Genomic DNA, 20,565 nt, shown 5'->3' on the forward strand with positions numbered 1-20,565 from the left:
GCACAACCCCAACTGCCTCACCAAACACACACACACAAAGAGAGAGAGAGAGAGAGAGAGAGAGAGAGAGAGAGAGAGAGAGAGAGAGAGAGAGAGAGAGAGAGAGAGATTTTTTTGTTTGTTTTTTGTTTGTTGTTGTTTTGGTGAGGCAATTGGGGTTGTGACTAGTAAATATTAGGTATCTGGATCTGAACTCAGATGCTCTTAATTTTAGAGCTAGTACTCTATCCAGTTCACCATCTAGCTGCCCTTGGTTGGATAATTTAGAATGCTGTAAGCTGTAGTTGTCCCGCGATTCCAGGCTACAGAAATAGCTGCTGAACTGTCTGGTATATAATAAGTAATTAATAAATGTTGATTGAGTGTTGGGTTTTTGTTTTGAGAGAGAGAGAGAGCAAAGAGACAGAGACAGAGAGAGAGAAAGAGAGAGACAGAGACAGAGAAAGAGACAGAGACAGAGAGACAGAGACAGAGACAGACAGAAAGAGAGACACAGAGAGACAGAGAGAGAGACAGAGACAGAGAGAGAGAATGAAATAGGCCAGGTACCAAGGTCCATACCTGATCATCATTACAGGCTCTATCAAGATAACAAGAGTTTCTGGCCCAGCTTTTTAGGGTGCTCGTGGGGAAGGGAACAAGCATTTATTAGGCACTTACTCTATTCCAAGAATTGCCCTTGCACAAATATTATCTGAGATATCTCTCTGGCATCTAGAGCAGCGTGGAGAGATTGAGCCATGACAAAAGGGAACAGAAAACTGCCTTTGCTTTTATTTTTCTGTGCAGAGCTGGGAGAGGGAACCCTCCCTTGCAACACCAACTTCCTTTTTCTTCCCAAGGGAATCTAGCGCACAGAGAAGTTCTATGAGTCTGGAAGGGTGGACGTATGTATGACCCCGGGAAGAAAATGGAACACACTCAGTGGGGAACAGTGCCATGGTTCCTCTAGGCTACTATGAGGGATGGAGGGGGGGGGGGGTTGCCTATTCTGGGGTGCCATGTACTTGACTGACCTCATGCCCAGGAACAAACTCCCATGGGAACATCTCTGAAAACTTGGATTCAATCGGAGGATTTCCCAAAGAAAATTCTGCCCAACAAGTCTGAGAGATAGGATGGGGAGGAGAAGCCGGTGTGGGAGGGAAAGGGGAAATGTGTGAAGTGGCTGCCCACCCCATCCCCACACCCAGACCCAACCGGACAGGATGAGACCGGGCTTGTGGGCGGAAGGAAACGCTGCGGTTTTCTCCTTCGGGAGAACACAGGGCTTTAGAGAAACACAAAAGTAGCCTCAGTTTCCTCATTCGTCCAACGAGCCGGAGAAGGAAATGGTAAACCACTCCAGTGTCTTTGCCAAGAAAATCCCAAATGGGTTGGCGGAGAGACGGAAAATCTGAATAATAATAAGTGCCTCCCAACGCTTTGCACTGATTTGGGCTGTGTTCCATTATTTATTGATTTGAGTTAAGTTCTTTTCCCGGGAAAATGGCTAGCCTTTGAGGGCGGGGATCCGGTTTGCAGCCCCAGCGCGGAGCCTGGCGTGGGGAGAAGGAGACTAAAGACCTGTAGAACACCCCGAGAAACGACGCCGGTTCTCTAGAAGGTAGAGAGATCAGCACCCCCTTTCTGCGGCGGAGCAAACTGAGGCCGAAGGGAAGGAGGCCCCTCGGCGCGAGGGGGAGGCGCGGGGGACGCACTGCAAAGCTGGGGGGAGGGGTTCCCCGGCTACCCGGTTCATAAAAGGGAGCTGCCTCCTTCCAGCCCGGCAGCAGCCGGCCCATTTTGCATAGCCCGCATCCGAGTCATGAGGTCGAAGGGTAAGTGATAAAGGCAGGGCTAGCTGCCCTCAGAGCCTCGGCTGCTCCGCCCGGGATCGGAAGAGCGAGGCGCGTGGATAGCGGGGCCAGGGGCTCGTGGGACTGGGACAGCCGCTCGCGGCCACCGGAGGACAGAGAAGCGGCTTTAACGGACAGGCCTAAGGGCGTGGGGCGGCCGCGAGGCGGGAGGAGGCGAGTGCAACAGAACGGCCCGAAGGCCCGGCAGCCGCAGGACCCGCAGCTACAGACCGGGGAGCGGGAGTGGGGGGGGCGGGAGGGGGGAGGCAAAGCCTGGGGCGGGGCCTGTAGGGGCGTGGCCGAACGGGCGGCGTGGCCTATCAGGAGACGGCGCCGAAGGGAGCCGAGCCCGAGCGGACGGAGCCGAGCGGAGCCCGAACGAGGTGTAGACCATGGCGGAGACAGGAGGCGGGGCCCGGAACCGGGCCGATATGTCCATGGGGCTTAAGTGGTTCAAGATGGACCGGTGCAGATCTTCGATATCCGTGGAGGGCAAGCAGCACGCCTGGCAGTGGTGCCGGGAGTTCCTGGGCGGAGCCTGGCGCCAAATCCAGGTCGAGCAGCTGCAAGTGAGCCCCATAAGGTGAGCGGGGGAGGGGGGAGGGAGGAAAGGGGAGGAGCCAGGACGTGGGGCGGTGCCCTGGGGGTCATCTGGGGGTCAGAAGATGGGACGTAGGGAGGAACGGGTGTCCCGTCGCCGGCCCTGGGGGCGGGGCCTGGAGCCCCAGTCCAACCCGTCCTCCGTGTCCGTGTCCGCAGCGGGGGGCTCAGTAACCTGCTTTTCCGATGCGCCCTCCCGGAGAATATACCCCTTGTTGGGGACGAGCCCCGGGAAGTGTTGCTGAGGCTCTATGGGGCCATTCTGCAGGTGGGCGGGGCTGGAGGGGCGGAGTCGGGGCCGAGGGGAGGGGAAGGGAGTTGGCCCGTGGGATGGTCATCCTGGAGGTGGGCGGAGCCTGTGGGGAAGAGGGCGGTGGGCCAGATGGATGGAGTCTCGGGGAGGAGCTGGTCTTGGGGCGGCCATCCCGGAGATGAGCGAGGCCTTAGGGGCGGGGCTACACGCCTTTGTGGGCGGGGCCTGGGACCATGTGTCCGGTGGGCAGACCCCGATGGGAGGGCCATGTGCCAAGTGGACGGGCATGTGTCCGGTGGGCGGGGCTCATGTGGGAGGAGCTTTGTGGAGTGGGCGGGGCTGTGGTGGGAGGGGCATATCAGCGGGCCGGGCCCTCGGGATGGGGGGGGGGGGCGCTAGCCCGGAGGTGGGAAAGGCATGATTCCCCGGCACGTCGGGGGGCGCTAGAAGGGAGCGGGTCTCTACGTCCTATGTTGGCCCTCCCCCAGGGGGTGGACTCCCTAGTCCTGGAGAGTGTGATGTTTGCCATCCTGGCTGAGCGTCGGCTGGGACCTCGGCTTTATGGGGTCTTTCCAGAAGGGAGGCTGGAGCAATACATTCCGGTACGAAGCCCCTCCCCTTTTCCCCTTCCCCCGCCCCCCCCAGTCCACCCTTAGTCTGGGTTCATTCATTGAACAAGCGTTTATTAAGTACCGACTAGGGATAGGCCCTGCCCTCCAGGAGCTTCTATTCTCCTGCTAATAACCCCGAGCCCTCGCCCCCTTCCCGGCCTCTGGCCCGGCTGCCACCCCCTGATAGGGCGCTGGGTACAGAGCCGGCCGCTGGGGACAAACGAGCTGAAGGAGCCCAGGAGGTCGGCCGAGATTGCTGTCAAAATGGCCCGGTTCCATCTGATGGAGATGCCCTTCAACAAGGAACCTCGGTGGCTCTTTGGGACCATGGAGAGGTGAGAGGCGGCCCGAGGGGAGGGGCCGCGGCTGCGGGAGACAAGGGACAGGTGGTCACTGCACCCCTTCCTCCCTCCCTTTGGCTCCAGGTACATGAAGCAGATCCAGGACTTGATTCCTCCCACTAAGACCAACGAAAATCTGATCCAGAGGTACCACCTGGAGGAAGAGATGAGCATGCTACGGTGGGCATTGGGACCTGAGGCAACACTCCAAGCACCTGGGGGAAAGGCTGTACTCACCTTCCCCCCCTAGCCACACCCCCCCACGCACCTGGGGAGAAGCTATCACTTTCCACCTTGCCCCCCCCCCAAAGCACCTGGGAAAAAGCTGGGTCACCTTCCCCTCTGTCCTTCCCTTGGGCCACATCACCCTCCTCCCATCATCCCTCAAAGGCCTGTTGCCCGTCGCCCCCATCCTCCCCTCCCAGAACAGAGAAGCCTTGGGAGAGAGAAGTGACCACCTTTGAAGTTTCAGTCTGACAGAGGTTGGGAACTCTGCTGTCATCCCTAAAAGCTTTGTTCCCCACCCCTGGACCCCCCACCCCAAGCAAAGCGTGTCTCCCCACTGCAGAAAGCTTCTGGATTCAACAGCCTCCCCAGTGGTATTCTGTCACAATGACATCCAAGAAGGTACAGGGAGCGAAGGGGAGGGAGGCAGAGAAAGGTCCTGGGCCCGTCCCCAAATTGACCAGCCTGTGTCCTTCCTCGGCCCCCAGGGAACATCCTGCTGCTTTCTGACAAGGAGCCTGGACTTATGCTCATAGATTTTGAGTACAGCAGCTACAATTACAGGTGGGTGTAGCTCCCACTCCCTAGAGTCTTCTCCCTACTCTCCCCTCCCCTCTTCCCAGCTGCCTTGCTATTCCTCCCCACAGGGGTTTTGACATCGGGAACCACTTCTGTGAGTGGATTTATGACTACAGCTACGAGGAATCTCCCTACTTCCTGATGGAACCTAAAAACTACCCCAACCGGGAACAGCAGGTCTGTGGAGGATAGGGAAGACCTGGCCATTCTTCTTGGGGTCTTTGCCCTGGAAAGGGGTCGAGGGGGAGTGTCTTTGCTTGCCCCGTCCTTTCAGCCATTTTGGTTTTTTGGGGGGCCTGTGATTTCCTGGGTTTGGGTTGCTCCCAGGTGAGGATTTCCATCTGTGGCTGCTGCCCAACACTCGTTCCTGAAGAGTTGGCTGAGTGACTTGGCTAGGGTCACGCAGCCTGGGTAGCCCGAGCCCAACTCTTCCCGGCTCTCACTGTGCCTTGCACGTAGCGGGCGCTCCGCAAAGGTTTGTTGGGTTGGATTGGACTGGATCAGTGGATCCATTGTGCAGGGATGTGCATTGGCAGTGGGCCCTCCTGAAGTCCTCTGATTCATGGGACCTCCCCATTGTAGCTTCATTTCATCCGAAATTACCTGTCAGTAATCCAGGGGGATGATCCTCCCTCCCCAGAAGAGCAGACTGAATTGGAAGAGAATATGCTGGTGGAAGCAAACAGGTGAGGGGCAGAGGGGTTTAGGAGGGCCCAAGGTCACAGTGTGCAAGGCCCATAATCCTCAGCCCATGGTTTCTAACTCATGGCATCCGGCCCACGATCTATAATCTAGGGCTCACGGGCCACAAGTTGGAGGAGGTGGGAGGCAGGAGGGTCCGAGGATATCCAGGTTACCCAGTAAAACCAGCTATGTTCTGTACCTACCTTTAGGTTTGCTCTGGCATCCCATTTCTTCTGGGGACTCTGGTCCATCCTCCAAAATATCATGTCTACCATTGAGTTTGGTTACTTGGTAAGCTCCCACATCTGTTCTGGGGTCCAAGCAGGGATGGGGGTTGAGAACTCTCGTCCTGGGGCGTCAGAGGGGAGCTTCCCCCAAGGAATCGTCTCCCTGGTATCTTAGGTAGGCTTTCCTTCCCAGGAATATGCAGAATCTCGATTCCAAATCTACTTCAGTCAGAAGGAGAAGTTGAACTCTGGATTGATCCCTCCTAACAGTCCTCCTCCCCCCTGATTTCACCCTCTGATGGATCCCAAAGTCTAAGGGACAGGATGGAGAGATAGGATGGGAGATGGAGAATTAGGAGGGAATCAGGGGCCCGAGCTGTCCCCCCATGGTGAGAATGGACCAAAAACCAAAGGATCAGCGGAGCCCAGAACAGTGGGAATCCCCAGTCTCTCTTAGCACCCAGAGGAGAACTCATTCTTCCTGCCCCCCCAATTGTGATCCCCATGTGGGGAGACACCCAAAGGAGCCTGCCCAGCCAGGGCAGCCACTTCTCTACCCTCTGTATCTTCAGACCAATAAAGACTTAACTGCTGCTGGCGTTGCCAGCTGGGTCTCATCTCTCCTGTTTTGATTGTTCCAAATGCCGGGTGATTTTGGAGGGGGCTGTGGACAGCTGAGGGCCTGGAGCCGGAGCCAATAGGGTACGCCTGAGAGGCTGGGCGCCCCCCCCCCCAAATCAAGGCTGCCTGGCAGAGGGGCAGCCGCGGGGCTGGAGGTAGGGGAGCGGGAAGGCCTGGAGCTCTGAGGACCCTCCCCCCCTTAGGGTCCTAAGAGTCTGGGTGCCCTCCTCAGGCCTGCCGGGGGGAGGGGCCCCAGACTGCGACCTTTTCCCCAGATTGGACTATTTTTAGCTCGGGTGGCAGACCTCACGTGAGGCACCCCCACCCCCGAGCCTCCCCGAGCACCTCCAGTCCAGGAGCCCGGGCCCACTTGACCGCCCCCGGAGGCGCGCGGCTGCAGCTTGAGGGGGAGGGGGGAGGCTGCGATCTCCGCCCAGTGGTTTTCTCGCCCCCAATTTGGGAGCAGGTATCGGATTCCCCGCGGGGTGTGGGGCGGGGCTGGAGACGGCCTGAAGGACGCGAGGGCACAGGCCAGAACTGCCAGGCCTCTTCCCGGAGTGGACCCCTGCCCCTAGGCCGAGCCGTGAGTACGGGGTAGCCCACGCGTCCGCGGAGGGGCTGGGGCGAGGGGGGGGAGGGCAACTTCTCCCCCCGCCCCTGTCTGGGGGGACGGGGCGGGGAATGCGCGGGGCCTCGGGCGGCCGCGGCGAGCGGAATCGGGGATCCCCCGACCCCTTCGGGATGCGCTCCCTGACGAACCCCACGCCGCTCGCGTCTCCCGCCCCCTCCGCTGGGCTTTCCCGTACCCCCCCCTTCGCCGGGTTCTATAAGTGGGGCGTCCTCCCCCCCACCCAAGTTCCCGGAGACTCCGCCCCGTCCGCCCACGTTCCGCCAGGTGATCGGACCTAGCTACATGCTGGCCGGGCTGTCCCATGTCCCTCCACAGCCCACGTGCCCCCGGGGGGTTCAGCGCCTCCCCAGCTGCTCCTGGTTCTGTGACGCCCCGCCCTGAAGCCTCACCCCGTGGAGCCACTAGGGTACCCACTGAGGTGGTCCCGCCCTCATGAGTGGGGGGGGCGTTGTGGTCCCGCCCTCTCGCGTGGGACCCGTGGAACGGCGCAAGCGAGGGGCTCGAGGCTCGGCGGCCGTTGGCGGCTCGGGGCTGGCCATGGGGCGGAGGGCGGCCGGCCGGGGCCGGGGCCAGGGCCGGGCCGGTCTCTGAGGGCGGCCCCACAGCCTCTGAGCCGAGCCCAGCGCAGCCCAGCCCAGGAAGCCCGGGCCGGCCGGCCGCGGGGGCCGGGATCGAGCTCCGTGGTGAGGGGTGAGATGGGGGCGGGGGAGGGGGAGGGTCTGGATCGGGGTGGGGACGGATGTGCTCACCAGCTGGATTGGGGAGGGCTGGCGGAGGGGTCTCTGAGGCTCTGGAATGGGTCCTTGAAATCCTGGGTCCCGGAGGGGGGTCTGATACATCCTGGATCGGGGAAGGGTCGTCTTCGGGGAAAAGAGTCCCAAAGCTTTAAGATTGGAAGGGGGCGCTGGGGAAGAAGCCTGGCTGCCGTCCTGGGGTTACCTCAACATTGGGAAGAGTGCGAGCTTGCAGACCCGGACTCGTTTCAGTCTCCCAAAGGAAGGCTCATTGTGTGCTTGCTGTGAGCAGGGCTCGGTGCAGTCTTGGGACGCAGGGACAGGTATGTCAGGGGCCCTGCCTGCGGCCCAGGAAAAAGGCCCAGGACCCGTGGTGGAGGAACCGCGGAGGCCCAGGACGCCAGGGAAGGAAGTTGGGTCTTGAAAGGAGAGGTGCCAGCGGTGGGAAAATTCATTCCTGGCATTGGCCGCGAGCAGGAGGAAAGGCCAGGTGGCCTAAACCCTAGAGGAGGGAAGGGAGGTACGGGTGGGCTGCAGCCCATCTGAATGTCCCCAGGTTTTAGTGGAGCGCTGGGAGTCATTGAAGATTTCGGACAGAGAAGCGAGGGGTTGCAAAGATTGCTTTTGGAAGGGTAGAGAGCGCCTTTGGGATGCGAGGAGGGTCCCAACCAGGGCCGGGGAGGGGGCGGCAGCAGCAGGTGGCTGCCTTTGGGCTGGTGACTGCTTTGGAAAATAAGTCACAAGGGGGCATCTCGGGGGCACAGTGGATAGAGCCCCAGCCCTGAAGTCAGGAGGACCCGAGTGTCTGGCCAACACTTCCTACCTGTGGGACCCTGGGCAAGTCACTTAACCCCAGTTGCCTCAGGAAAAAAATAAAAAATAAGGAACTCCCAGGTGAGGAAACTCGCCCAGGGCAGGCTGGGATGGCTTGTCCAGGGCCCACAGCCAGCAGGTGTAGACCGGGAGGTCGGGAGCACAGGCCAGCTCCCTGCTCTGCCCGACCAAAGTGAGGGCTGGCAGTGGGCAGATGGGCGTGAAGCTCTCGAGGGTTGTCTTTGAGACGGGCAACGATAAGGGCTCGCAGACAGGGACCAGCGCGGGTCAGGGCCGGCCTCCGGGGGCCCTTTGTTTAAGGAACGGAGGATCCACCGAGGGGCGGAAGAGGCTAGGGGCGAGGCGCTTGCCACCCTCCTCGCACGCCCCGGGGGCTCCTGAGCAGCCCTCACTTGGCTCACCAGCCCTGTCTCTAGCCTCAGGTTAGCCCCAGCTTGCACGCTCCTCATTGCTGGCCCCTACCCCCGTAAGCTAGGCTTGGCTTCATGTCCCCCAAAGGCTGCAGCTGCCCCCCAAGATGGCAGAAGCCCACCAGGCCGTAGCCTTCCAGTTCACAGTGACCCCTGATGGGGTAGACTTCCAGCTCAGCCGAGAGGCCCTGAAGCACGTCTACCTGTCTGGCATCAACTCTTGGAAGAAACGCTTTATCCGAATCAAGGTGGGAGCCCAGGCGGGGCTGGGGAGGGGGGCCAGACTGCCCTGCTCCCTCGGCAGCTCTCCAGGGTCCCCAGAAAATAGCAGGCAAGAGGGGGAAGGCCGCTCTCCACTGGTCCCCCCCAGCGGGCCCCCTCCTCTGTTGGTCCCCACACTGGCCACGTGGGGGCAGCACCCTGTCTCCCCGGTGTGTCTCCCCAGCCTGGCTGATGATTCCCAGTTCCTTAAGAGCCCCCGGGGGCTCTGCCCCCGCCCCCGTCCCCACAGAATGGCATCCTCAGGGGCGTGTATCCTGGCAGCCCCACCAGCTGGCTGGTCGTTGTCATGGCAACAATGGGCTCCTCCTACTGCAATGTGGACATTTCCATGGGAATGATCTGCCACATCCGGAAATATATCCCAGAGGGGTGAGGAAGCCGAGCCAGCGGCTGGAGGCTGGACTTGGGCGGGCCCTGGGCATCGGGCAGGGAGTCGGAGCAGCTGCTGCCCGGGGTCAGCTGCTGGGCGTCGAAGAGGGCCCCAACCCCGCTCCTTTCCTCCCGGGTCACTCCACGTCCCGGCCCTCAGTTTCCTCATCTGTTCAGTGAGGAGGTTGGTGTGAGCCCACGGGAGCCCTCGATGCCCCGGGGTCCCCCTGGCGCTCGGTTTGGGGCCGTTGAGGCGGCACCGCGTCCCAGCTCCGCTTTCCCATACTCGGACAGGTGCAGCAATTACCTGACCCTGCAGACGCGAACGCTGATCAGTGTGGGCATCTTCGCCACCGGAGTCTGGGTGACCGGCATCTTCCTTTTTCGCCAGACCCTGAAGCTGCTGCTCTCCTACCATGGCTGGATGTTTGAGATGCACGGCCAGACCAGCCGGATCACCAAGATCTGGGCTGTGAGCAGGGCCTGGCCTGGGCTGGGAGAAGGAGGAGGGGGGTGGAGGGCACCCTGGGGGGGGGGTCGCCCGGAGACCCTCGGGCTCCTTTGGTCTCCCTCTTGCTCTGGAATCAAAGGACCAGGGGACCGCCCGACCCCCGTAACGCTCTCGTAACCTTCAGATCTGCGTCCGGCTCCTGTCCAATCGCCGACCCATGCTCTACACCTTCCAGACTTCTCTGCCCAAGTTGCCGGTGCCCAAAGTGTCAGCCACAATCAAGCGGGTGAGGGGCTCAGGCTGCCGAGGTCTGGGGGCAGGGAGCGGCTTGGCTAGCAAAAACTTTCCCCGTTGGGGCCCCCTTTTTGCCTGAGAAATTCACACGAATCAAGCATTTGCTGACAATCAATGCCCAACGTTCAGCTATGAGACCCCAGATGGGATCACAACCCGTAGTTTAAGAAGCGGGGGCTAGAGGGCGGGCCCGTGTCTCCAGCCTTTGACCAGTCTTAGAGAAGGCAAGGCCTGGCACGGAGACAGGACCCAACCCTGATGAGAGCTTGGGGGGTGGGGGGACAGTACCTAGAATCTGTGAGACCCTTGTTAGACGACGAGGAGTATTACCGAATGGAAATGTTGGCTAAAGATTTCCAAGAGAGGACTGCTCCCCGGCTCCAGAAATACCTGGTGCTCAAGTCCTGGTGGGCAACCAACTATGTGAGTGTTCCGCTTATCCCTCCTCCCACTAGCTCTGACCCCCCCCCATCTCTTACCTCCCCTTCCTTCCACTCGACTCCGACCTCCCCTTCCTTCCCCTCTGGCTTTGACCTCCCCTTCCTTCCCCCCTGGCTCTGACCTTTTCCCCCATTTCCCCGTCTTTACTTGCCCCTCCTTCCCCTCTGCCCCTGACCTTCCCCCCCCTCCCACCAGCTCTGACTTCCCCCTTCCCTACAGGTGAGTGACTGGTGGGAAGAATACATCTACCTTCGAAGCAGGGGCCCCATCATGGTGAATAGCAACTACTATGTCATGGTAAGAGCTGCCACCCCTCGGGGCTCTTTGCCGCACTAGCTGGGACCCCCAGAAGCCACAGTCAGGCTGTGTGGCTCTGTTGCATGGTCGTGAAAACAAGCCTTGGGATCCCCGGCGGAGCCCGTGAAAGGCTGTACAAGTCACTTGCAGACGGGAGGGTGGCAGGAGACTCCTCTGAGGAAGAGCTAGAGAATATTGTGGGGGAACCTAGAAACACAGGGTCAAGCTCGGGCTTTAAAAGGAGGTGGAGGTCCTGACGCAGACCCTTTGCCCACACCTGCTCTTTTATTTTGCATCCATCCTTAGTCCAAACTCGCACTGTGCGCCTGCAGTGTTGTAAGAGGCTCCAGCTGGCCTCCTGGCCTCCAGTGCGATTGGGAAAACCCCATTCCCCGATCGATCTCTCCCAAAGAGCCTGCCCAGAATTTACTGGGCTCTCCATTGCTTAGTGGCTAAAGTCTAACCAGTTGATCCAAAGTCCCTGACTAACACTTCCTCCTCCTCTTCCTCGACACAGTGGCTCAGCTACTGGGTCCTTCGTGGCCCCCTGAATTCTGCTGGTCCTAGGTCAACCATAGGCCCCTTTTGCTTCTCACTTTTCTGGCTCATGGTGTGTATCAGGCAGATGGGCATTGGGTCATTGCTTCAGAAGGTCTTGGGCCTTCTCAAAGACTGGAAGCTTGTGCTGAGTGACGCTGGTGATTGTGGCAGCCCGGACCATACTTACCGCCACCATCTTCCAGGAGCCTCAGGGCGGCTGAGAGGTTGTGTTTGAATGGAGAAGGAAGTCCTCCATGGCTTCACTTAGTTGTATTTGTCTGATGGACGTTAAGGCCCCACCAAGTGCTGGACCCCTGCTCTCGAAGGGCCAACAGTGAAGCTTGCACTGATTATTTTAATTACTGCAGTAATTAATTAATGTTGCATTAATAATGATGCAAGAGATCAAAGAGTGACGGAGAGGGATACTTGTTGCTTAGTCATCAGTGACTAAGGGGTTTTGTTGGCAGCTCATTTTACAGATGATTAAACTGAGGCATTCAGGATGACTGGACTTACCCAAGCTCACAACAGCTAGTAAATGTCTGAGGCTGGATTTGAACTCCTGAAGAAAAGTCTTCTTGATTGAGAGCTGGTGCTCTGTGCACCGTAGTGCCCCTCAATGACAACAATGACTAGTATTTGTTTAAGTTTTAATGCAAAGCACTTTACATACTTTATTTGACTTAATCCTCATAAGAACTCTGGGAAATCGGAGCTGTTATGTCCATTTACTGAGGAGGCAGATTACAGGCCCTACCCAGAGTCACACAGCTTATGTCTGACATTGGACTCGGGTTTTTGTAACAAGTGCAGCACTCTCCCTTTTAGCACCTCCCTTCTAAAATATTTAGCTAACCCTTTAAATATGCTGTCTTGTGAGAATTTCAGCCCAACTCTGTGAAATAGGTGTTTTTTATCCCACTTTACAACTGAAGAAACTGAGACTGTGAAAGGCTGAGAGTCCATGGTTAGTGTCAGAGGCAGGTTTTGAAATGGGATCTTCCTGACTCTAAATGGAGCCCTCCAACCACTACACAACGATAGAGCAAGAAGGAGAGTCGGATGCAGGCAGAGCCCCCAAGCTGGAGAGAGCCATGAATGTCGAGCTATAGGATGTGTTTGAGCAGAGGAGCTGGGAGATGTCCCGCGGTGGCCAGAGCTGCAGGTTCTCCACTCTGCTCCAGTCTGGGTTAAGGTTCAGGCTGCACCAGAGTTCTACTGGCAGCCTGGGGCAATGGAATGAACACTGGATGCAGGGTCACAGAACCTGGATCCAAATGGCACCTTCACCCGACCTTCACCCAAGCTCCCTTCCAGCCCTAGCACTTTCATCCTTGCGTTTGGAACCTGAGGCACTAGGACTGAAGGTGCTGCCAGCAGAGATGGCAAAGTTGGGTAGAGGGCCAAGAATCCATTTTGGATTTTCCCTCCAGTGTCCTTGAGACTCTCCCTCCGCAGGATCACACCCACAGAGAGGGTCCTTCAGGATAGCTTGACGGCCATTAAATCAGGAAACGGGAAGTGCTAGGTGTGGGGGAGAATGTGAGTTCAAGTATCTGAAATGGACCCGGAGGAGGTGAATGAAAAAGGAAGAGAGGTGCAGAGGGGAGCCAGGATGACAGATGGTGCTAGAGATGGCCAAAAAGGCAGGGAAGGAGCAATTCAGGGAGCCTTGAAGGAGGCGATGAGAGGGAATAGTGTGAGACAGGCCAGGACAGAGCTGAGCAAAGGAGGCTTAGTTGGAAAACTTCCTGGAGAGCATTAGCTCAGGATTCCAGGAGCACATTATGACCTTGCAAGAAGTAAGAAAAAAAGCAAAGGGCTGCCAGGACCAAGATTGAGTTAACCTGCTAACCTAAGGCTGCAAGGGTTGTAAGAGCTAGAAACTTGCAAGAGCTGGGAACCTGCAGCCTCCAGAGGGGAGGTGGCGGAGTAAGGGAGGCTAGATTTGTACCTGGGCTTACTTGATGCAGCAAAGAAAACCTTGCCCCTAAAATAATGAGATGGCACTGTTCAGATCAAAAGCAAAAACAAAACTCCCTCTGCCCTTTACCATGCTGCTTTGATGATGGACCTGCTACACGCTGGGATAAAAGTAAAACTTGAATGAAGAGCCCTTCCACCTCTCCTGCCAATCTCAGCCCTTGCCCTGTTTTTCTGCTGCGTTCACTCCTGAGGGCCACTCCACCCCGCCAGATGGCCTTCATGACACTGTTCTCTCCCGATTCTCCCACCTATTTGACCATTCTCTCTTGCCGCCTTTACTGACTGATCCTTCAGATCGTGGCCCCAAATAATGGTATTGTCCAGAATGCTGTGCAGAGCCCCCAATGGGCTGTCTTTAGTCTGCCCTGACATCTATTTCCTTGGGTTTAATTATCTGTATGTCAATAATTCCCAGATCTCTGTGTCTACTCCTGTCTCCCTCCTAGGATTCTAGCACCAATTATTTATTTGACGTCTCAAATTCAACTGTCCCCCCCAAAAAGTTATTCTTTCCCCCTTGACCTTCTTGATCTTCCCTTGATCTTCTACAAAGATACCACATTCTAGGAGTTCCAGGTCATTTCTCTTCACTGTATATGGCCAACCAGCAGCTAAATCATGTCCCTTCTGCCTTCACAGCAAGTTCCCTATTTGATCCCTCATTGCTCCCAGAATTCCTCCCTCTTGCCAAGATTATAGCAAGAGCTTACTTGTGGTCTGTGCCACAGGTATCTCCTTTTTGGTCCATCTATGTAGGAGCCAATGTGATTTTCCTTAAGCAAATGTCTGACCACGTCATCCAATTCAAGGGCCTTAACTGCTAGAATTAAATACTCCCCTGTTTAGTTTTACCACTGACCTAAATCTGCCCTTCTAGCCACCTTGGACATCACTTCCCCTCCCAAAGTGTGTGACCTTTTTCCTGTTCTTCCCTATGTCTTTTATGCCTGGAACACATTCATTTCAGTCTCAAGAGAGTCCCTCTTAAGAAGAGATCCCATTCTTTGCATGAGGCCTTTACCAATCCCCCAAAGGGTAGCAATCTGCCCCGAATTCCCTTATTGTCACCATATTTCTTTGTGGTTCTCTTCATATTTATTTGGTATCTACTTATCTGCAGACTAGTCTCCCCTCTACTTCACTCTCCATCCCCAATTTATAATGTAGACCCCTTGGGAGGAGGGATTGTTTCCTTTCTTTGTACTTGTCTTCCCAGTGCCTAGCACCAATTGATACTAGGTGGTGGTTGGTAAAGGTGGGGTGATGAGTGCTTGTTGATTATCTCTCTATAAATATAAACATAATATATGTATTGGGGAAGGGAAATCAGAAGCAAGGTGGGCGGGCACACACCAGGTGAGGGCACAGCTGGGGTAGAAAAGGTATTTGATGACTGTCAGTTGATATAGCAAATAACTGATTGATGTAATAAGTAGTTGGGAGCCATTGTAGATTCTTGAAGGAGTGATATGCTTAAGTGAGTGTTTTATGAAGATTATTCTTGTAGGAGTTGGGTCCGGGGGCAACAACAGAAAACGTGACAGTAATTAACTGGCTCCAACTTTTTCTCAGCACTTATTTTGCATTTTTCTATGTCAGATTATGTAAAATTACATATTTATAATAAGTCTTTGAGCTTATCTTTCGTTCCCTGAGTCAATCAACAGTAGTTTTAAGGCAGGGACCATCTCCAACATCTCTCTGCACATAGATTTATTTGATGTGCTTCATTGGCACAAACTAGACTGAATTTAAAGCTGAAAGAGAAAGATCATCTGGTCACATCCTTTGTTTTTCCAGGGGAGTAAAGTGAGGTCCAAAATGGTAGTGGGTCTAAGTGGCTGACCTGAACATCTTTGAAGCCAGGTCTTTTGGCTCCCAATCCTGTGGGGGTGTTTCCTTTCCATCACACTGGAGTGGAGGATGTCTGGGGCAGTTATACCAGGGATGGAGAAGAGAGACATTGAGAGCGTTTCCAAGGAAGGATGGCCGGGGGTGAGGTGATGAGGCCAGGTGTTATAGGCTCTGGCCTGAGGGAGATGCAAGGTTTCCCCCGCCCTACCATTCTGGCCCCATGGTCCTGCTGCTCTTCCTCCCCAGGATTTTGTACTGACCCCGCATACTGAAGTTCAGGCGGCTCGGCTGGGCAACGTGGTTCACGCCATGATCATGTATCGGCGAAAGCTGGACCGCGAGGAGATCAAGCCTGTGAGTGTGGCCCCGAGGACCTGGCATTGGGAGGGCTGGGGGCCAGCGGGCGCCTCGACAGCCCTTGAAGACCACCCCTCTTCTGGGCCTGTCCCACAGGTGATGGCTCTTGGCATCGTGCCCATGTGTTCCTATCAGATGGAGAGGATGTTCAATACCACTCGGATCCCTGGAAAAGAAACAGGTATCCATTGCTGGCTTTCCTGCCACTGTAGGTGCCCAGGTACCCTCCCCCCAGCCCAGGCAGCCTTGAGCTCCTTGACCTCTGAGATCCGGGCCACTTTCCAAGCATGGCCAGAAGCTTTTCCCATCCTTCAACTCCCTGAGTGGGGGCCAGGCTCCAGTCAGAGGCCAGATCCTCAATCTTCACACAGTAGCAAAGTCAAGGCGTGGGGGGTGAGAAGAGGGCCGGAAATGAATGAATGAAGAGAAGAGCATTCAGCCCCTTGTGCTGGGCACCCAGGCAGTGTCTCCCCTGAAGAAGCTTACGTTCTAATAGGGGAGCATCGAGGCCCAGAAAAGGCCAGTGCAAACTGTGATGACCTTAGCTGGGCAGGGAAGAAGAGTGGGGAGAGGGCCCTGGACACAGGGCCAGCCGGTCGCCCTACCTTGGGGTGGTGGGGACGGGGTTTGAGTGTTAGGTTGGGCCGTTTAGTTCTCAGAAGCCATAATGAGCGGTGGGAGCCCCTAATGGCAGTGGGAAAGGGGATGAAAATGGTGGGAGAGGGATATGACCTTCCCGGCAGTGGCAGTTTGGGCGTGGGATGCACAGGCAGCGCAGGAAGGCTAACTGCAAAGGAAGCTACGATGACGAGTTCTCGGCGGTCTTTTGGGGGCTGCCTTGGGCTTAATTCAGACAGAACAGACTGTCCTGTGAACGACACTGGGGTAGCAGGAAAGATGGCAAAGCTACAGGATGGGGGATTCTCCCAGAGCGTCCCCACTGCTCCAGGCTTGTATCCCCCATCCTGGGGCAGTGGTGCTGCCTCCCCTGCCTCTATAACCTCTGGCTCCCCTGCCCTCAGATGTGCTACAGCACCTTGTCGACAGCAGGCACGTGGCTGTCTACCACAAAGGTCGCTTCTACAAGGTCTGGCTCTATCAGGGCACCCAGTTGCTCAAGCCTCGGGACCTGGAGATGCAGTTCCAGAGGATCCTGGATGACACGTGTCCCATTCAGCCTGGCGAGGAGAAATTGGCAGCCCTCACAGCTGGGGGCAGGTACTGGAGCTGGGGAGGCCTTCTGATCAGGGGAGGATGGCTCTTTGACCAGCTCTGTTGTAGGAGGAGGGGCGGGGTCTTAGGTAATGTGGGAAACATTATTCCTGAAAGTGGTGGGGGTGGGGGTGGTCAAGGGGAGGGGATAATACAGGGAAAGGGGAGAGCAGCAGTGGGCGAGGGCGACGGAGAGTCCTGCAGAGCTGAGACACAGTTTTTAATTGCCCGAGTCCTGGGAGGAGCACACCTTCTCCTTGCTGGCCTATCCTAGGCTGGGAATTTCCAAGTCCTTCTCAGGAAAGGAAGGGTTGGACTCGCTGGCCTTAAGTCAGTGCTCCCACAGCATTTCCCAGTGCCCCCCACCTCCCACCTGATACCTCCACGGTCCCCCAGGGTACAGTGGGCCGAGGCACGCCAGACCTACTTCAACACAGGAAAGAATAAGGCTTCCTTGGAGGCCATCGAGAAGGCAGCCTTCTTCGTGACCCTGGATGAAGAGTCCCATAGCTATGACCCTGAGGACGAGGCCAGCCTCAGCCTCTATGGGAAGGCTCTGCTTCACGGCAACTGTTATAACAGGTACTGCTCCCCGTTCCAGCCGCAGGCCTTCCCCTTCCCAGTTCTCCCCGCTCCACTGCCTGCTCCCTCCGCGCTGGCTTCCAGCCCCTCCCCCTGCCACTCACTGCTCTGTGTCCCCCTGTCCTTTTTTGACACCAGGTGGTTTGATAAGTCCTTCACCCTCGTTGCTTTCAAGAATGGCAAACTGGGCCTCAATACTGAGCACGCCTGGGCAGACGCTCCCATTGTTGGGCACCTCTGGGAGGTAAGGAGGCCCTGGCCCCGGGGGAGCTGAGGAGGAAGCGGCTGCTTCCCTCGTATCGCTCAGACCACCCTCTTCTGCAGTTTGTGTTAGCCACCGATGCCTTCCACCTGGACTACAACGAGACTGGTCATTGCCAGGGTAAACCTAATCATTCCCTGGCCCCACCTCAGAGGCTGCAGTGGGAAATCCCTGAGGAGGTAGGTGGGAGACCCCGGGGAAGGGGAGTGGGAGCTCAAGGCCCTTTCCCAGCCCCATTCCCACCAATCAGGGAATGGGGCCTCTGGCCAGGCCGGAAGCTGGGAGCACCCGTGGGCCGGGTCCTGGCCTTCTGTGGGACGCGCGTGGGCCGAGTGGGGGCTGAGCTTCTGCCTCCACGCAGTGCCAGAAGGTCATCGAGAGCTCGTACGAGGTGGCCAAGGCTCTGGCGGATGACGTGGAGTTGTACTGCTTCCAGTTCTTGCCCTTCGGCAAGGGCCTCATTAAGAAGTGCCGTTCCAGCCCCGATGCCTTCGTGCAGATCGCCCTGCAGCTGGCCCATTTCCGGGTAAGAGCCCTCCCTGCTTCCCCAGACCACGGCGATGGGTGCATCGTCTAGGGGAGGGGAGCTGGACGCTGCCCTGAGAAGGGCCCCGACATTTATGCTCCCTCCAGGACAAAGGCAATTTCTGTCTGACCTACGAGGCCTCGATGACACGGATGTTCCGGGATGGCAGGACAGAAACCGTGCGATCCTGTACCGCTGAGGCCACGGCCTTCGTCCGGGCCATGACGGACTCTGGGTACATGGTGAGTGCCGGCCTGGGGTGAGGGCTGGGCTGGGACCTTCCCGGAGGCCTAACTGGCCCTTCTTCCTGTGGCCCCCCTGCAGAAGCCAGACCTCCAGGATCTCTTCCGCAAAGCTGCTGAAAAGCACCAACACCTGTATCGCCTGGCCATGACTGGGGCTGGCATTGACCGGCACCTGTTCTGCCTGTATGTAGTTTCCAAGTACCTGGGCCTCCACTCCCCTTTCCTGGCCCAGGTGAGTGACCACTCAGCTCTTGGTGGGGGAGGCGCCTTGGAGCTTCGGCTTGCCCAGTCCACCTCCACTGTCCCTTCCCTCTGCCTCAGGTCCTCTCAGAGCCATGGAGACTCTCCACCAGCCAGACAGCCCAGTTCCAAATCCGCATGTTTGACCCAGAGAAGTACCCCAACCACTTGGCAGCCGGAGGGGGCTTTGGCCCAGTGAGTGACCCACAGGGACCAGGGGAGGGGGTCCGTGCTCTTGCCTGCAGGGCTGCCAGCAGCAGCAGCCGGCCATTCCCAGTTGTCATTGTCCCAATGTTGTCAAATTAGCTAGTTCCTTCCTTGGAAGCAGAATGGGTGAGTGTTGAAGGGGACCCCTCGGCTAGGCAGGACAGCTTGAGGACCCTGCCCCTTGGGGTGGGGGAGGCTTCTCACACGGCAAGAGTCAGGGTATGACTGGCTTTGTGTCTCTTGGATGCTGGGTCTGAGCCTGCAGATGTGGATCACGGCCAGACCTCGCCGGTCTCACGAGCTGAGGCCAGGGCAGGGGCCAGCCCAAATTTCAGCCCCCCAGGTTTCTCACTTCCTGCACTCCTCCTTCCCCTCGGTGCCTCCAGGTAGCTGATGATGGGTATGGGGTTTCTTACATGATTGCTGGTGAAAACACCATCTTCTTCCACATCTCCAGCAAATTCTCAAGTTCAGAAACGGTGAGTTTAGTGCCTGGCACTGGCAGCTGGGGGTGCGGGCTGGGGGTTAAGGGATGGCCCCACAGATCCTGAGGAGAGCGTTGGCAGCCAGGTATACCCTGCCTGGAATAGTAACGGGCCACACGGCCCCATCATACGTGGGGCAGTGTGGGAGCCCAGGCCCATCTGGCAGCTGGGGGGAGGGAGGGGGTCCACAGGGGCATTAGGGAATGTGTGTTAGGGGCCCATGGGCCCCGAGCAGAAAGGGAGCTGTCTTAAACAGAAATATTGAGTGCACGTGGGGTCTAGGGAATGGCCAGGGGGCTTGGCGGGCCTTAGGCCTGCCTTGCAGTGACAGGGAGCTCTGCCCTACAGAATGCCCAGCGCTTTGGGAAGCATATCCACCAAGCTCTCGAGGACATCGCTGCTCTTTTTGAGCTTCCTTCCCCTAAGCCAGAGAGCTGAGACTGGAGAAGGTGGCCAGCTGCCCTTCCCTTTGCCCCTGTCCCCAGTGGCAGGAAGGGAGGGGCCTGTGGCTGGCTCCCAGGGATAGGTGGGCAGCCGGAGCCCATGAGCACGCCTCGGAGAGCAAGGCCCCTCCATCCACCTGGCCAGACACTGTCCCCTGACAATAGAGGCGCAGGAAGCGGGGGTGATGGGGGTGGGAACAGAATTTGTATTTTTTTCAGTAGATGTTAATAAAAATAAGACTCTTTGTGGAATTCTGTCCTAACCATTAGGTAACAAGACTTTGGTTTCTGTATAGTGTGTGAGCTGAGCACCTTGGGGGGCCAGCCCCCACGAGACAGAGTGGGATGGGGATGGTGGGGCTGAGATGAGATGATTCGAGGGGGCTCGTGGCCCATCCCTGGATTGGTCCCCAGGATTGAGTGTGTGCTGCGGTGCTCGTGCCCATGGTTACACTTTCAATAAACACTCATGTTACAGAACACTCACCTGTCTTGTCTCCTTGTGTTCGTGCTCTGCCTGTCTCTCCTGCACCAAGGACATCCCTCCCCTGGCCTGGCCCCCCACATAGGACATTTGAGACTGCTCTTAGATTCTGAAAGATCTGGGGCCTCTGCTGGCCTGTGACTCCCATGAATAAAAGAACCTTGGAGGCAAAGGACGCTCTGTTCTGCTCATTCTTTCAAATCTCTTGAAGGACAGATGGGATCTTTCTGATCTGCGTAGGCATGGGCAAAGTGTCCCAAACTTGGCGTTAGCTGACTGTGTGGGATGAGAACCCGGCTGGGACCCTGGGGCAGGGGTCCATAGGGAGGGAGGAAGAGACCCCAAAGTCTTGGGGCAGGAAAATCTGAATGAAGGTGAACTCGAGGGCGACCCACTCCGACTGGCCCAGTATGAGGT

The 20,565-nt window shown here is 57.3% G+C and overlaps 2 protein-coding genes across 10 annotated transcripts; both read left to right on the forward strand.

Annotated features, from left to right (window-relative positions):
* Positions 1–944: 944 nt before the first annotated feature.
* On the forward strand, positions 945–5,975 carry CHKB (choline kinase beta). 6 transcript variants are annotated; one of them, XM_051962564.1, is made up of 12 exons: positions 1,362–1,820; positions 2,163–2,421; positions 2,598–2,706; positions 3,180–3,293; positions 3,504–3,637; positions 3,728–3,823; positions 4,155–4,270; positions 4,357–4,432; positions 4,516–4,624; positions 5,030–5,133; positions 5,341–5,422; positions 5,552–5,975. In XM_051962564.1, exons 2-12 carry the CDS (start codon positions 2,231–2,233, stop codon positions 5,642–5,644), a joined length of 1,224 nt encoding a protein of 407 aa, XP_051818524.1. In that variant the 5' UTR covers positions 1,362–1,820; positions 2,163–2,230; the 3' UTR covers positions 5,645–5,975. The 6 variants fall into 6 exon arrangements, 5 of the variants coding, with proteins under 5 accessions (XP_051818527.1, XP_051818524.1, XP_051818523.1 ...); XM_051962563.1 differs by having other exon boundaries at positions 1,362–2,421; XM_051962566.1 differs by having other exon boundaries at positions 1,369–2,421; positions 3,728–3,790; positions 4,212–4,270.
* Positions 5,976–6,062: 87 nt separating this feature from the next.
* Positions 6,063–20,320, forward strand: CPT1B (carnitine palmitoyltransferase 1B). Of its 4 annotated transcripts, none has more exons than XM_051962559.1 (19): positions 6,063–6,562; positions 8,677–8,836; positions 9,100–9,239; positions 9,534–9,711; positions 9,875–9,976; positions 10,270–10,407; positions 10,645–10,722; positions 15,352–15,459; positions 15,559–15,643; positions 16,485–16,680; positions 17,071–17,256; positions 17,395–17,500; positions 17,581–17,697; positions 17,880–18,044; positions 18,152–18,286; positions 18,369–18,521; positions 18,611–18,724; positions 19,123–19,215; positions 20,143–20,320. In XM_051962559.1, exons 2-19 carry the CDS (start codon positions 8,696–8,698, stop codon positions 20,287–20,289), a joined length of 2,382 nt encoding a protein of 793 aa, XP_051818519.1. In that variant the 5' UTR covers positions 6,063–6,562; positions 8,677–8,695; the 3' UTR covers positions 20,290–20,320. The 4 variants fall into 4 exon arrangements, with proteins under 4 accessions (XP_051818519.1, XP_051818522.1, XP_051818520.1 ...); XM_051962562.1 differs by lacking the exon at positions 20,143–20,320 and adding an exon at positions 19,570–20,136; XM_051962560.1 differs by lacking the exon at positions 6,063–6,562 and adding an exon at positions 7,200–7,300.
* Positions 20,321–20,565: the final 245 nt, after the last annotated feature.

The sequence above is a fragment of the Antechinus flavipes genome, chromosome 5 (assembly GCF_016432865.1).
Source record: "Antechinus flavipes isolate AdamAnt ecotype Samford, QLD, Australia chromosome 5, AdamAnt_v2, whole genome shotgun sequence".
NCBI classification, from domain to species: domain Eukaryota; kingdom Metazoa; phylum Chordata; class Mammalia; order Dasyuromorphia; family Dasyuridae; genus Antechinus; species Antechinus flavipes.